This window comes from Cervus elaphus, chromosome 24 (assembly GCF_910594005.1).
Source record: "Cervus elaphus chromosome 24, mCerEla1.1, whole genome shotgun sequence".
Classification (NCBI taxonomy): Eukaryota; Metazoa; Chordata; class Mammalia; order Artiodactyla; family Cervidae; genus Cervus; species Cervus elaphus.
In genome coordinates, this window is record NC_057838.1 from 50433172 (window position 1) to 50450417 (window position 17246).

Consider the following 17246-nt stretch of genomic DNA (forward strand, 5'->3'; position numbering starts at 1 on the left):
GCCTCTAAATATCTAAATTGTGATGGGTTCCAAGAAGCTGTATTGTCTCTAATTCTGAGTTCAGGGAAATGGAGATAAAATTTCTGAAAATGCCTCAGTATGTCACCAAGCATGCAATTTCAAAGTTCTATTTAGGTTCAGTTCTCCTTCAAGTTACTGACTCTAACATCTCTCCTTGAAGGAAACAGATTCTTCGGATCAAGAGCCATCCTATAACATTATTTCTTCACACTGAGCATTTGTTTTATGCCAGTACCTCGAACAGGGAAATAAACTCAATCGTGTTTGGAATAGAAAAAACAAAAAACATTTTTAAGTTTAACTACAAATTATAGTCCCCTGGATACTCACCATAAATTTTTTATTCGTCTCTTCTCCCTTTTCTTTCTTTCCTTTTTCTCTGCCCCTACCACCATGACTGCTTTAAGAACCTGAAAACAGATCTTTTCTTTTTTCCCACTGACCCTGACTGGCTCAGTAATTATCTAAATTAGTTATCTTTTACTTCCCCTCATCTACCTTTCAGCAAGTATTTCCCTGATACTCTGTGCTTCTTAATTTGGGAATCTGTTTTTTCCCTAATAATCTCTTTATTTCCTTTAAGATTACAAATATAGTATTTACTCCCATGCTGAACTAGCTAAGTCATTTTCAGATGTGGAAACCAGCTAAGCAAAAGAGGAGAAAAGGCTTACTTCACAACTCATATTACTAAGAGCAAAAACAAACAAAAAAGGCAAATAAAATTACTTGGTTTAACCTTACTTTCTACTATTTTTTTTCTTTTGTATTTTTTTTTGTAATTTATTTTTTTATTGAAGGATAATTGCTTTATAGAATTTTGCTGTTTTCTGTCAAACCTCAACATGAATCAGCCATAGGTATACATGTATCCCCTCTCTTTTGAACCTCCCTCCCATCTCCCTCCCCATCCCACCGCTCTAGGTTGATACAGAGCCCTTGTTTGAGTTTCCTGAGCCGTACAGCAAATTCCTGTTGGCTATCTATTTTACATTCAATTTAGGAATTTTTAAAGTTCACCTTAGTTTTGGAGGGTCCTGAAGTCAGTCAGCCCCTCTCTCTCTCTCACACACACAAGAACACTCCCCACTGAAGTTTCAATCAAGTAGTGGTTATCACTCAGTAGCACGTAGCTCTTTGCCTTGGGCAGCTTTTAAAATTCCATGTTGGGGAGCCCCGTTCCTGGTGATTCTAGCTGGGCAGACCCAGGGTGGGTACACAGATCTATGTCTTCTGCAAAGATTGTCCCCGAATTCGGGAGTGATTGTCTCTGGCGAAGGACCACTGTGAGAGAAAAAACGGTTCCCGAGAGTCTCCAGGCCTAAGAAAGCCCTAAAGAAATAAAACAATCCTGGGTGGCGGGCACCTTTAAAATGCCCAGTGAAGACTCTAGAATTTAAAGGGTCCTGTATGAGAAAATGAAATAGGATTAAGAATTCAAGGATGTTAACACAAGCTCATCTCAAACACAGAAAGAAAAACTGTATTGCACATAACTTGAACAAAACCACGGAAAGTCTTCCTGCTTTGCTTCTGTGAGAACCTAAGTTCTCAGACATAGCATGGAATTCTCTAAGAGAGACCACGTGTGCTGCCACTGTATGGAAAACAAGTTTCAGAGCACACAGAAAAAAGTTAGATTTCTCAAATGAAAGTTGTTCCTCCTACAGCTACCGTTTAAGCCACCTTTGTGGCTTTATGGCTCTGCTTGTCTGCCAGCAAAATAAATTTTAGTTTCCAGGAAGGAATTCCAGTTATAGATAGGAACTTGACTGTCAAGTAGTTCATGATGTTGTGATGTCCTCAATTGCAAGTGTCCTGCCACTTGAACAATGAAAACCAATCGAGTTAGAGGGCTTTCTAAAACCCACCCCTAGGAAGCAAGTACCACAATAAAGAGTTCCACCACACGTTCACTGAATGCTCCCAGATGGATGTAAGGAAGAGGCATTCCAAGTTGGCAGGAGAGACTTTTCCTCAGTTCAACTCAAGTGGGAGCTGGATCAGAATGAAAATGAAACGGGAGATGTGAGTCTGTGGGTCCCACTTTCCTTGAGCCTCTCACAGAGTAAGCATTTCTCACCTTGGAGAGTCTGACACTCAAACGTATGCACATCTCATACAACACAGCCCCTGAATACAAGCCAACTGCCTCTATTTTTTGACCAAAGGTGGTCCATCTTACAGGAAGCTCTAAGTAGCTAAGTGGAAACAGGCTTTCTATACTACTCTCCACTCATTCATCCTTTCTGAGAAAACCAACATGGGCTCCTGGGTTTTAAGATGTATAAGCAAGCTTTGACTAGAAGTCAAGAGGATGGTGCCCTACATTTCTCTCCATGTGATCAGATGCACATGGATCCTGGCTAGAAACTCCTTGGTTTCAAGACCACACCCCACTACCTGGGGCCCAGAACCCATCCAGGGTCTGAAGGCCTCGTGGTAGGACTGGGTATGTATGTATGGATCAGCTGGGCTTTTAAAAACCCATAGATGTTTTCAGTTTACAGTCGCGAACAATGGGTGTCAGATTGAAATTTCTAAAAACAATTTTCCAGTCTTTCAAGCCAGGCAGATACTTTGCAGAGACAGTTTTTCAGAAATCAAAAATCCTACTCTCGAGACAGCACAGCCTATGTACCAAGGACATCTTCCCGTCAAGATGCAGCAGATATGGACTGAGATGCGAAAGCCATCAATGCCAGTCCCAAGAGCTCCCCATGGGAACACGCATGCTGCCAGCACAGGACAGACTGGGGTGTTTAACTGTCCCTCTTGACAAATGAACCTCCCCCCTCAACCCCACACACACACCCAGCTGCTCTGGTGGTGCCCACTGTTAATAAACAGACTCAAGTTACAGAGGCTTCCTATTCAAACAAAACTACAGAGATAAGCAGGAACCCTCCAGGTTCTCCCTCCTGGCCTCGCATTTCTTTGCAAGAATCACCCAGAAGGACCAGTCTTCTGCAGAAAGGCTTTCCTTTCTGCTCCTCCTGGTTTCCTGGGTACCCGCCCAGATAAGCCTCTGACACGTCCTCACAATTTCCTTACTCAGATCTCTTTCTGCCCCTCTAACAGGAAGCTCGAGATACTTTAGACACAAGATACTTTTCAAAAGCTAAGTGCTAACCTCCAGTCCAGGAAGACTCTATCTCGTAGCTGTCTGGAACTCCACTGCCGCTGATGGCAGACATCTGGATCTGCTTATACGAGACTTTCTGAAGCCTCTAGACACCTGGGCCAAACTGGACATCTCTTTGGTGAGCTTGAGACCCTGTTCTCATTCAGGGTCCTCGGCTTATGGTAACACTTCCCTCAGCGTCACTATAACTGATGGGGCATGGGTGACCACAGGACAATATGCAGACTCCTATGAAAACCTGGGATTATGGAAGTGAAAGTGAAAGTCACTCAGTCGTGTCTGACTCTTTGCAATCCCATGGACTATATAGTCCATGGAATTCTCTAGGCCAGAATACTGGAGTGGGTAGCCTATCCCTTCTCCAGGGGATCTTCCCGACCCAGAAATTGAACCAGGGTCTCCTGCATTGCAGGCAGATTCTTTACCAATTGAACTATCAGGGAAGCCCGGGATTATAAAACTACCAAATACTGATACACAGGGATTAGGAACCAAGTGACTGTCTTCAAATTCACTTCAATGGCTCTGTAATCACATCGGACTGACAAGGAGTTTGTCCATGGTGTGCAGCTCAAAATGCTAATTGGAGGCTAGAACAGGCGGGTGGCTGAGCTGCTGTTGAATATTAATTAAGTAATCTTAACTGATCTGTATACTGCCCTCACCTAATGTCACGGTGGCATGCTTGCTAATAATCTCATTCATTCTCATGCCGTCAAGCACAGAAATCATGTTAATATTTACTTTTGTAAATGGAGCTGCTGTAGTAAACCGTGTGTGAATAAGAGCCACTTATAAATAGAAAGTGGGAGCACATTCATGTGCCTTCGAGGAAGATGACTGAGGGCTATGTGAAAAAGACACGGATTGATTTATTATGGCAAAACATCTCAAGAAATCGAACCGACAAAGACAACAATAGAAGGGAAAGGCTGTGGGAGTTGATGGGCTTTTTCCTCAAAGAGGAGGGTCTGCTAGAAATAATGCAGGGGTCCCGCCTTGGAAAGCAGGCCCGTGTCAGTTCTCAGCTGAGACGCTTTCATGTGCAACCACTCACTCGCGTTAAGTTCCCTTTATTGCATCTGAAATCACTCTGTAAAACTCAGTTTATACTCAGAGTATCTCTTCAGGAAGGCATCTTCTAGAAAAAAGGAATTCAGACCTGTGCTTCTTATTTGCATATTCTTTAAACCTCCAAAGGGATGTTGAGGTCTGACAAATACTAATATCCTCGTGGGCATAATCTAATGGCATAATTCACATGAGGGTGCTCCCAGGCATCCTAGGACAGATGACTGTCATACCCTGGATCAGTGGGGCTTGTCTGGTGTGAGGAGGAGATGATGGGAGAAAGGAAGAGAAAAGCGAACAAAATTGTTTTGGAAATGATGGGTGGGGGGGGGGGGGTGACAGAGCAAACATATTAAACAAGGAGAAAATGTTTGGAAATAGTTTGGATCTCATGTGGATAGGAGAGATGTCCCATCCAACTCTGGTTATGGCCGGAAGGGACAAGACTCTGATTTCTGCAATGAGAATTTTATTGGAGGATACAAACTGCCTGCAATTAACATCTTGGGAAGGTGGGAGAAAATTAACAAATAATTCACAGAGAAGCAGCAGCAAACTTCCAGGCTAGACATTAAGTTTGCCCAGAGACCCTTGCAGATACCCTCAAGTACTGGTAACGTTTTCCGGGAGATACGAGAGGAAAAGGTAATTTCATGAACCATATTTTGGCAAGACCAGAACTTGAACAGGGCAATGTGTACATTGCAGCTGGTTTTAAGAAAGTGAGCACTCGACAGTCCTTGCCATACTCCCGGCTGATACCCAGAAAGAGCGCCTCAAGTCCACTCCTTTTCGGTTAGTGCGCTGATCTGGATGTTCTCCATTTCTGAACTGAGGCTTCAGGAACTCTTCACCTTATCTTTCCCACTGTTGCAAGAGACTGACACAACACCCCACTGACTGAAAGGGTTAACAGGGACAGGACAGTCCAGCTTATTTCAGGCAGGAGCCAGTAAATGCAAATTCACATTTCATTTACTGCACGTATGACTGAGTATCTGTATCATAAAGTGGCCTGGTAAAAACCTTTGCCAAGTACTTATTTCGTGAACATAGTGACTGAACTAAGTCCGTCAGGTTTTTGCTGTGAGAGCTATTTTAAGGATCGACTGAGGTGTTATGTGCCTCTCCACTAAACAGCCCCAGATTGTAGTACTTTTAAAATATTTGGGACCATCTGGGGGAAAAAAAAGATTCAGACATCACACTATCAGTCAGGTTTCATTCCAAGTGATTTAAGAATTTCACATTAACATTTGAAGCCATAAAAGTACCTTAAAAAAAAAAAAGTAACCTCGGTTGGGGGAAAGACTTTCTAATGAGAATTCAAAACTCAGAAAGCAAAAGAAGACTTTATGGATAAATCTGATTATATCAACATCAAAGAAGCAGCATGAACACAGTTAAAAGGCAATGTACAGGTTAGGAAAATACATTTGCAACCTGTACTGCTGACAAGAGATCTCTCTCTTGATTAGAAAAAGACCAGCAATGCAAAGAAAGAATGAGCAAAAGATCGACAATTTACAGTAAAAGAAATACAAGTGGCAGAGCCATAGGAAAGATATGTAACCTCACTGATAAAATACACTCAGACACATTTTTCCTTTTTACCTGTGAAGTTAGCAAAAACACCAAAATTTGACAACATGCTGTGCTGGAGAAGCTGTGGGTAAACAGGCAGGCTCACACGTTGCTGGCAGAAGCCTGCCTTGCCCTGGGCAGGGCAAACGGGCACTATTAAAGTCATGAAAGCATGTGGCTCAGAATACAAACAGTGTCTTGAATTTACACTAGAAATAGATCTATCAACTTGCAAAAGAACATATCAAGTTATTCACCACACTACTGTCAGTCATAATAAGACTTGGAAGCAACCAAAATGACCGCCATGGGAGAATGGTGCAATAAATCACAACACAACTATACAAAAAAAAAAAAAAATTGTGCTTCTGTAAAAAAAGAATGAGAACTACATGTGCATAGAGAAAAAAATCATGTGATGTGAAACAAAGGTTTCTGATAGCATATGTAGTATTCTGCTCTGTAAAAGGAGATAAGGGAATATACTGAGTAAATTCACATATATCCACACACCCACACATATACAACCATCTCTGAGAGCAGACAATTAACTAGTACTAATGGTAACCATGAACAGTGTGAAAAGGTGAAAAGATAGGACACTGAAAGATGAACTCACCAGGTCAGTAGGTGTCAAATATGATACTGGAGAAGAATGGAGAAATAACTCCAGAAAGAATGAAGAGACGGAGCCAAAACAAAACCAACACCCAGTCGTGGATGTGACAGGTGATGGAAGTAAAGTCCAATGCTGTAAAGAACAATGTGCATGGGAACCTGGAATGTCAGGTCCATGAATCAAGGTAAATTGGAAGTGGTCAAACAGAAGAGGGCAAGAGTGAACACTGACATTATAAGAATCAACGAACTAAAATGGACTGGAATGGGAGAGTTTAATTCAGATGACCTAGTTTAATTCTTGACCACAGATACTACTGCGGGCAAGAATCCCTTAGAAGAAACAGAGTAGCCCTCAAAGTCAACAACAGAGTCCAAAATGCAGTACTTTGATGCAATCTCAAAAACGACAGAATGATTTCTGTTCGTTTCCAAGGCCAACCATTCAATATTGCAGTAATTCAAGTCTATGCCCCAATTAATAATGCCGAAGAAGCTGAACGGTTCTATGATAACCTACAAGACCTTCTAGAACTAACACCCAAAAAAGATGTCCTTTTCATCATAGGGGACTGGAATGCAAAAGTAGGAAGTCAAGAGGTACCTGGGATAATAGTCAAGTTTGGCCTTGGAGTACAAAATGAAGCAGGGCAAAGGCTAATAGAGTTTTGCCAAGAAAATGCACTAGTCATAGCAAACACACTCTTCCAAAAACACAAGAGAAGACTCTATACGTGGTTATCACCAGATGGTCAATACCCAAATCAGATTGATTATATTCTTTGTAGCCGAAGACAGAGAAGCTCTATACAGGCAGCAAGAACAAGCTGACTGTGGCTCAGATCATGAACTCCCTATTGACAAATTCAGACTTAAATTGAAGAAAGTAGGCAAAACCAGTACACCATTCAGGTATGACCTAAATCAAATTCCTTACGATTATACAGTGGAAGTGACAAATAGATTCAAGGGATTAGATCTGATAGACAGAGTACCTGAAGAACTATGGATGGAGCTTCGTGACATTATACAGGAGGCATTGATCAAGACCACCCCCAGGAAAAAGAAATGCAAAAAGGCAAAGTGATTGTCTGAGGTGGCCTTACAAATAGCTGAGAAAAGAGAAGCTAAAGACAAAGGAGAAAATGAAAAGATATACCCATATGAAAGCAGTGTTCCAAAGAATAGCAAGGAGAGATAAGAAAGCCTTCTTCAGTGATCAACGCAAAGAACAGAGGAAAACAATAGAATGGGAAAGACTAGAGCTCTCTTCAAGAAAATTAGAGATACCAAGGGAACATTTCATGCAAAGATGGGCACAATAAAGGACACAAATGGTATGACCTAACAGAAGCAGACAATGTCAAAAAGAGGTGGCAAGAATACACAGAAGAACTATACAAAAAAGATCTTAATGACTCAGATAACCACGACGGTGTGATCACTCACCTAGAGCCAGACATCCTGGAATGCGAAGTCAAGTAGGCCTTAGGAAGCACGGTAATGAACAAAGCTAGGTAATGAACAAAGCTAGTAGAGGTGATGGGATTCCAGTTGAGATATTTCAAACCCTAAGAGATGATGCTGTTAAAGTGCTACACTCAATATGCCAGCAAATTTGGAAAACTCAGTTGTGGCCACAGGACTGGAAAAGGTCAGTTTTCACTCCAATCCCAAAGAAAGGCAATGCCAAACTACTGCACAAACTGCACAAACTAATGTTCAAACTACTGCACAACTGCACTCATCTCACATGCTAGCAAAGCAATGCTCAAAATTCCCCAAACCAGGCTTCAACACCGAGAACTTCCAGATGTTCAATCTGGATTTAGAAAAGGCAGAGGAACCAGAGGTCAAATTGCCAACATCCATTGGATCATAGAAGAAGCAAGAGTTCCAAAATAAACATCTACTTCTGCTTTATTGACTATGCCAAAGCCTTTGTGTGGATCACAACAAACTGTGGGAAATTCTTCAAGAGAGGTGGGAATACCGGACCACCTCACCTGCCTCCTGAGAAATCTGTATTCAGGTCAAGAAGCAACAGTTAGAACCGGACATGCTACAATTGACTCATTCTAAACTGGGAAAGGAATATGTCAAAGCTGTACATTGTCACCCTGCTTATTTAACTTATACGCAGGGTACATCATGCGAAACGCTGGACTGGATGAAGCACAAGCTGGAATCAAGATTGCCAGGAGAAATATCAATAACCTCAGATATGCAGATGACACCACCCTTATAGCAGAAAGTGAAGAGGATCTAAAGAGCCTCTTGATGAAAGTGAAAAAGGAGATGAAAAACCTGAAACTAAGGTCATGGCATCCAGTCCCATCACTTCATGGCAAATAGAAGGGGAAACAATGGAAACAGCAAGAGACTATTTTCTTGGGTTCAAAAATGTCTGCAGATGGTGACTACAGCCATGAAATCAAAAGACACTTATTCCTTGGAAGAAAATCTATGACCAATCCAGACAGCACATTAGAAAGCAGAGATGTTACTTTGCCGACAAAGGTTTGTGTAGTCAAAGCTATGGCTTTCCCAGTAGTCATGTATGGATGTGAGAGTTGGACCATAAAGAAAGCTGAGTGTCAAAGAATTGATGCTTTTGAACTGTGGTGTTGGAGAAGACTCTTGAGAGTCCCTTGTACTGCAAGGAGATCCAGCCAGTCAATCCTAAAGGAAATCAGTCCTGAATACTCATTGGAAGGACTGATGTTGAAGTTGAAGCACCAATACTTTGACCACCTGATGTGAAGAACTGACTCATTGGAAAAGACCCTGATGCTGGCAAAGATTGAAAGCAGGAGGAGAGGACGACAGAGGATGGCATCACTGACTCGATGGACATGAGTTCAAGCAAGCTCCGGGAGTTGGTGATGGACAGGGAAGCCTGGCGTGCTGCAGTCCACTGGGTCGCAAAGATTCAGACACGACTGAGTAACTAAACTGAACTGAACTGAATGGTTACTTGTCTACAACGGGGCAGGAAGCAGGTGGGTGTTTGGGTGAAGAGATAGTGATCTCAGGGTAAAGATAATTTCATACGTTTTGCTTTCTGAACCATGTCAATTATTACCTATTCCAAATTTAAACGTACAACTTGTTTGAGAAAGTAAATATTTGGATCTGATTTTCACTGCTTTTTCTTCTCCTTTCTGGAGGGTATCATCAACAACGACTTCTTACAGCCTTGGTCCTGCATTGGCGATCGTGTCCACTCTGGGACTGCCCGGGGCCCTCTCACCCACAAAGGAGGAGGAGGAGTGTTAAGGCCAGTGAGGTTAGACAAAGGAGACAAGGTCGGAGCCAGAGGGGCCGATGGAAGGGCAGCTTCTTGCAGCAGCCTGGGAGAGAGAGAGTATGGTGGGGTAGCCAGGAGGAGGGAGAGCAGAGACTTGCAGATCAGGTCAGCATGGGGCCCAGGTCTTCACCAGGGAGTGGTTAGCACAGGCACGTGGGCATGTGAGAAGGGTCATCGCTCAGGACTCAGACCACAGAGGGGTCTGTCCCCACTGGGTCGCCTGAGCAGCGTGGCCCTAACAAATAACTTCTCAGAGCCTCGATCTCCTTGTCTTCTAATGGTGTAATAGATCTCACACAGTCAGCATTTTATACCTATTACATTTACTCCGCACAACAACTCCATGACAAGGAACCATCACAGACCCACTTTCTGGAGGAGTCCATTGAGGCTCAGAGAGCTTAGGTAAATAACTCAAGGTCATAGAGTCACAAAAGAGGCAGAGCTACAGTTAGAAGCTATTGCTCCCTGAGCCAAGGTCTGTCTTAGCTGCTACACTATTAAAAAAAAAGTAAAGTCAAAACTATGATTCACAAGTAGGTGAATTCTATAAATACTTGCAGTTTCCCAAGATAGTCCTCGGGAAACTTCTAGACCTACATAAAACTGTTCTTCCCCCAAGCTTCTGGCACTCAGAGGTAGAGAAGATACCAGAGGGACTGAGTGCTTCATAACAAAACATAGCCTCTCTAACGAGCCCACTCGCTCATTCGGGGCCAAGTACAAAAACTAGAGCTAGTAACAGTCCACCTCGCTGTGGCATGGTGTCTGGAAAGGACTTAGAAACTGGATGGGCATTTATCTTTGTGCCATTCACAAGGTGATGATGGCTTTTTAAAGTGTTAAGAGTCAAAACTACATTATATTTATAATGAGCTGGGCATGAAAGTTGGTCATTTAAGTGAGGTCCAAGGTCTTTCTCTTAAGGCTAGACCTTTGAATCTAAAACTTATACAGAGGGGTTTCTATTTCAATTTTTACTCTTGAAGTGTTGAAAATGGGATTCAAAATTAAAGACTTCAATAAGGAAAAAGAGATGATAGAAAGATTAATTGCATTACCAGTTAGCAGTTACTGCCTTTCTCTAAAAGCCCAAAATTGCACCGTTCAGGTTAAAAGAAGATAGATCATAGAATTTCTCATTAATCTTCCACAATTCTTATACTATACCTTCTTAGATCTCACAGCTATCCCCGATTATAGTGGGTACATAGCTACAATTTAATCTTATCATCTGTTTTACCCACACCAATGGAGACAAATAAGTTCATGCAAAAAGTTGAATATAAATTCAATAAACTGGTTCACTGAAAAGGAACAAGGGTCTACTCATAACGAAACATTGATTAGTGAATTATTCTAAGTGGCCATTTAATATTAAAGTATTAATTATCATCTTAAGTAGAGTTTGCCTAGATAAGCCTTACAGAAAGTATCAAGGGCTTACGTGTGGTGATTAAGATTACATAACCCTGACTTCTAAACGTTTATTATAAATCTCTCCAGGACAATAATTTTTTCAAGTACTCAAGTCATCAAAAACTCTTCTATTTATTTGAATTTTAGCCTTCTTATGGAAAAAAACATGCTGTAACCCCATTTATTTCTCTCTTTTTCTTCCGGCCCTTCTTCTTTAACTCTTTGACAAATTTAGGTTTCTACAAGATACCTTTCACTCATAAGGCTAAATGCATGCATAAAGTGGTTTTAAAGCTCTCAAACATGCAAACATCTGAAATTTCAGAAAGAAAAGGGATGCAACAGACATACAAACACATAAACATAGAATATCCCCATCCTAGAAATAAAAAACATCCCCCTCCAACGGCAAAATCAGGCAAAGCAAGCACACACGGGACATACTGGCATCGCTACCCGCTGCCCGCCAGCCGCACTGGTGTTTGCAAGCCATCCTTTTGGGAGCTGGGGTAGAACAGGTGAGTTTCAGCACTGCGCTGTCTGGAAGGCTTGACTCCGCATGGCAACAGAACAAAAATCCGGCAAGCCAGTCCCGGCCAAGGAGACCCCCTCCCCACCTTCAGCTTGACTGCCCCTCACCTGCTCCCCTTCTCTCCTCTCTCCCCAGAAGAAGGCACTTCACGGAAACGTCTGGGAAAGCCCTTGGACTTTATTTTGTTACACCCTCTAAATGGACAAAAAACAGAAGAGAACAGGTGTAGAAGACAGTACTTTCAATCGGCCACCCCTCCCTCCCATTTCACAGGCCAACCCCACCACTGGACCTCGCTGGGGGCATGCTCCAAAGAGAAGGGTTTTACCCACAAAGATAACTGGGCTTCTTAAGGTTTTTCACAACTGAGGTAAGAAATGCAAACAGGGAAATTCTGCTCTTAAAAAGCTGTCTTTAAGATACTAGCAATCTGTTATCACCCCCACTGTGATCAGAAGGTAAGGATACCACCGACCCAATAACAGCTTCTGATGAGCCTTCCACCTTTGACAAGCTCCTCTGGCAAATAGGATGGCTTAAAACACCACTGGGATAAACACAACTTGGCAGGAACAGGTTGGGCACCATTTGAATGAACCTCAGTTCTGCCACAAATTTCTCTGGAACTGGTGCTGTGAGACCGGTCTTGGGCTTGGTCTTTTCCCCATGCATGTCTCTCATCTCTGGAAAGACACTTTGATTCACAATACAGGGGGTGGAATCACACGAGGGCACCTCAGATACGGGGGTGGGGTAGCAGTGGGCAAGTGACTGCAATACACTAGGTCTGACATTTAATTTCCTCTTAACACTTAAATAAGCAGAGCATTGGAGGCTTGGCTCTAGTATTTGAAAAGATGCACTGTGGTCACCCTGAGAAGTGTCACTTTAATTATATGTAACCCCCAAACCACCTGGGCTACAGGATTTCACATCGAAAGGATTTTCTATTCTTTCTCAACTCCATTAATAGAACAGTAAAGACTAACAAGGATATGGAAACGTTCTCCTTTTTGGAAGTTCTTCTTAATCTCATGCAGAACTCTGCATTCAGGACGTGATTTCAAAGAACATTTGTGAACTTCTGATTGTCTTGGTGGCTTCCAGCTTCTCGGAATGGACTTTCGCTAATGCATAACTGTTAGTTTTTTCCTCCCCATCAATACAAGGTTTCCTTTATGTTGATAATTAATAGCCTTGATGGTGGGTAAAAGAGCTTGGTGCCGAAACCAAATGAGGGATAAGTCAAAACTTGGGAAAAGGATTAAAAAGCAGTGGAGGGGGGAGGGTGCTATAATTCAGAACTCCTTGTCTCCCTCTATTGAGCACACTGTGGAACTGCAACAACTGTCCTCAAAACCTCTCTCTCACACACACAGCGCGGCTACCAACATTAATCCCGGGGAATCACGAGTGTGTTGGGAGTGTTTTTGCAAATTTTCATAAGAACTTGAAATTTGCAGCTTCCTAAAATATTTAGACTTCTTCTCAACCCTTAGCCCTACTCTGAATTCTGCCAGACTCACTCTTTCAGGAATTTTGGAGCTGAGCCGGCTATCCCCGCAGTTTCTCCTCACACACAATCGCAGGCGCTTCAAACTCCCACCCTGTAAACTGACAACACTCCGCTGAGAAGCAAATGCTACAAAACTAATATCCCGAATAATCGAGGGGGCTACCTGAGAAACCCAACAAGACAGACCTCATCAACCCTGGGAGGGAGGACTCTTCATTCTGAGAAATCCAAAGAAAGGCACCGGTGATGTAGCCGACACTGAATATGTCTAGGAGCTTCCCTTTCCTGCAAAGCTAGCGAGGTTGAAAAATGTATCCATTCACTTCTTCACAGACTCAGTCCTGTCTCTTAAGTATCACAGTGCATAAATGGCAATCTTTAGTGGTGAGTTTCTCCCTGCTTTTGTCTAAGTGACTACGTGTTCCCTGGTTCCAAGAGCTTCGGCTGGCATCTCAGGGCCAACTCGACAGCAGGGGGGCTGGTTACTATAACAACGGATGGGTCTCCTGAATTCTGAAAGGGCCCTGAGTAGCCACTTGGGAAACAGTTACTGAGCAAAAAGTTGCCTGGGATCTGCCACGTGACCCAGATTCCCCTGCACACAGCTGTCCAGAGAAAAGAAAAAAAAAAAAAAGAAGCAGGTGACCATCTTCAGGAACAGCTGGGGTCTCTAAAGCCTCCCCACCCCCATGGTCTTTTAGCATCTCAGAGCAAGACACAACCGAGTAATTAGAAAAAAATCCTCAGAGGCAAGCCACGTTTCAGCATCAGGAAACGCACTTTCTTTTCCCCACTGGCTCCACACACTGTCAGGCTTTGAAGAGCTGGATTGCAACAATTATTCCTAATGATTACATTAAAACCTTCTTGAACTATGGCTACAGGTACATATTTTGGACAGAGGTGAGTGACATGAGCAGTTATCAGATTATAAAAGAAAAAAATGATGCTTGGAAACAAACTGAGGGCGGTTTGTTTCCAAAATGATAAAGGTGATCACACAAAGCCACCAAAAATTATGACTTGGAAACTTAGCTTTTTCCAGACTTGAGAAAAGTTGCAAGTAAACCTATATTTTGATCCTCATTCCCTCCCTCACATGAGAGACGCAGAAGAGCAGCTCAGACTGACCCAGTGCCTTTGTACATGCCCCAGATTCCCTTATAAAGAATCTGAGGCTGCCCATGATAGTGGACTTTATTTTGCAAAGAGGAAGGGCAGTCCCAGTGTTTTTCCCCAAGGAGTACCAAACACAAGAACACATGCCACTCTATCAGCTCACACACAGTTTCCTCCACTCTGAACACCTGTCCTTCTTCTCAGTTCTATGAACATCAGAGACAAACATCTCCTCCAAGAAGCCGTCCCTGACTCCGTTCTGTCCAGCTCTGGCGATGGTCAAGTACTTCCCAGAGCACAGTTTCCCTTCATCACCACTGACCTTGGGAATGCACATACGAGGGCAGGGCAGAGATGGGCAGACCTGTGAGCAGGGGACCACGGTCAGGTCTGTGCAGCCCACTAGTGCCATGAAAGAGTGTGAGAACAGCGACCTCACACCTCAGTGTTTCTCATGAGAATCCAGACAGTGGGAGTTTTCAACAAAATCTTCCCATTTTCAAAGTAATTCTCATTTCTAAAAAGAAGAGGTCAGCTACACAAAAGCAGTAAAACAGGCCACCAGTTTGTAACCTCTACTTGGGACAACCTTTTTCTACCTGTTCATCTATCCTGCTAACCTACACACTTTCTTAAAATGTAACTTCATTTATTTATTTATTTTTGGCTGTGCTGGGTCTTTGTTGCTACGTGGGCTTTTTCTTTAGTTGCAGCAAGCTGGAGCTATGTTCTGGCTGTGGCGTGCAGGCTTCTTATTGCAGTGGCTCCTCTTGCTTCAGAGCAAGGGCCCTAGGGCATGTGGGCCTCAGTAGCTGCAAGACATGGGGTTGGGGTTCCCACCCCCAACCCACTCATTAGTTGGGGTTCCTGGGCTCTAGAGCACAGGCTCAATAACTGTGGCGCGTGGGCTTAGCTGCTCCAAGGCATGTGGGATCTTCTTCGACTAGGGATCAAACCTGTGTCTCCTGTATTGGCAGGCAGATTCCTTACCACAGAGCCACCAGGAAGACCGCCTACACGCTCCTTGAGACAGGACCTCTGTCTTCTCGCCATATCTCCAGTGCCTGACACAAACTAGCTGCTTAAGATATGTCTTCAAATAAACGAAGGAAGGAAGGAATATATGAGCCACCTGTAAAGGGTCTTTTCGGTCAATAAAACAAAACAAAGGCCTAGGTTTGAGTACAGCTGACCCTTGAACATGGAGATAAGGGTGCCAGCATTTTGCACAGTCAAAAATCTGCATACAATGTACTTGGCCCTCTGTATCCACAGTTCCTCGACATTTGTGATTCCATGGATTCAACCCAACAGCAGACTGCATAGTCCTGAAGTGTTGACTACTAGAAAAAACTCAAAGTATAAGTCGATCCTTGCAGTTCAAACCTGCGTTGTTCAAAGGTCAACTGTAGGGGTTTCCCTCGTGGTCCAATGGTTAAGACTCCATCCACACTTCCCCTGCAGGGAGCATGGGTTCAATCCCTGGTCAGGGAACTAAGAATTCACATGCTGCATGGCACAGCCAAAAAAAACAAGGTCAACTGCACTTCTCAAAGGTACTAGCTTATGATCTTGGGCAAGTCCATTCCCGTTCTGGACACCGTTTCCTCCAATGGGAAGGAAGGAACAGTCCCTAAAACCGTGGCCAACACCCGTGGCTGCTGTGAGGATTAAATCATGTCACGTTTGCTTTATGCTAATTCACCACTATTGGCTGCTGTGACTTAATATTATTGTGCTTATTATTATTTAATATTATTATTATTATTATTGTGACTTATTATTATCATGCTTCCTCCTTGCTAGCTTGTTCATAGTCACGCACAGGAGGAATCATTGCTACTGCACCAGCTCCTTTGTGACCTTCCTGGGATGGGGGTGGGAGACAAATGTCTAAACCAAATCCAGTGACTGGAGAGCAGGCTTGGAAGCACCCGCCGCTAGAGCAGATGGGCAGAGAGCCTGCACCCGGCTCACAGTGCTGAGTGTTGCTGCTGCGACTGTGGACCCCAGGAGGGACCCGAGCTCTGCTGGGCACACGTGGTCAACCGTTCCTCCAGCAAGAAGGATGTTGGCACATGCCCACACTTGACCTCACATGCATCTGTCTGTTTGCCGGAGCCTCTGTCATGCCAACTCAAACCCCGCGCACATTTGCAGTGTATGTTCCTTCCTATTTATTACACTGTCTCCCCCAGACATCTAGGAGAGAGAAAAATTGCCGTGTCAACAAAACACACTTGCTTTCACGAACAGCATTCTAAATGAGGAGGCATTGACAGAGGGCAAAATTTCTGGGAGTCTAAAGATGAGAGTAAAAAGAGAGACCGTTTTCCACCTGTCTATGAAGCTAAACTTGGTATGGACTGATGTACCATGGAATTTACAGATGCCTCAGTCATGTGCTCAAGAGGGATGTGGATTTCTCAGAACAGAAAGTGAAATCCTTCTACTACCAAACTTCAACCAACGGGGGTTACTTTTTACAGTTCGCACTTAAGACTTTCCAGTTTGCTCTTCTGGAGTCTCTGTACTTAGCTCAGCTCGCTCTGAACCTGAGAAGTAAAGCTGTTTTACACTTCTGGAAAGTTCTCTCCCAAGCTACAATTGGTCAATGAGATGGTCAATGGTCTATGGTCAATGAGATGCTCAATTTGTCATCAAGGTAAGATAGCACTGATGAGCTGGGATGAAGAATAGGACAGGTAGGTGGTATTACTCAGCATCAAAATCTATTCTGCTTCTTAAACACCTGAAAATAGAGCTGGTCCTCAAGTTTTCTCCTTTGCGACTTTGGCAAGTCCAAACCTAAGATCTTTTCAACAAGCAAATGAGCTATAAAAACAGACTGTGGAAGGAAGTGAATGCCTCCAGACAAGCTATTCCTCATCTAGGCCAAATAATGCAACGA

General features: G+C 43.3%; 1 protein-coding gene across 3 annotated transcripts in view; it reads right to left on the reverse strand.

Moving 5' to 3' along the window:
• Positions 1 to 17246, reverse strand: part of PTPRG (protein tyrosine phosphatase receptor type G) — a 747715-nt gene that overhangs the window by 65128 nt on the left and 665341 nt on the right. For 2 of the 3 annotated variants that reach the window (XM_043885370.1, XM_043885369.1), the window contains exon 14: positions 11808 to 11894. The exons of the other annotated variant lie outside the window; for it this stretch is intronic. In XM_043885370.1, coding sequence (XP_043741305.1) covers positions 11808 to 11894 — 87 coding nt within the window. The remainder of the gene's footprint in view (positions 1 to 11807; positions 11895 to 17246) is intronic. 3 annotated transcript variants of the gene reach the window in all.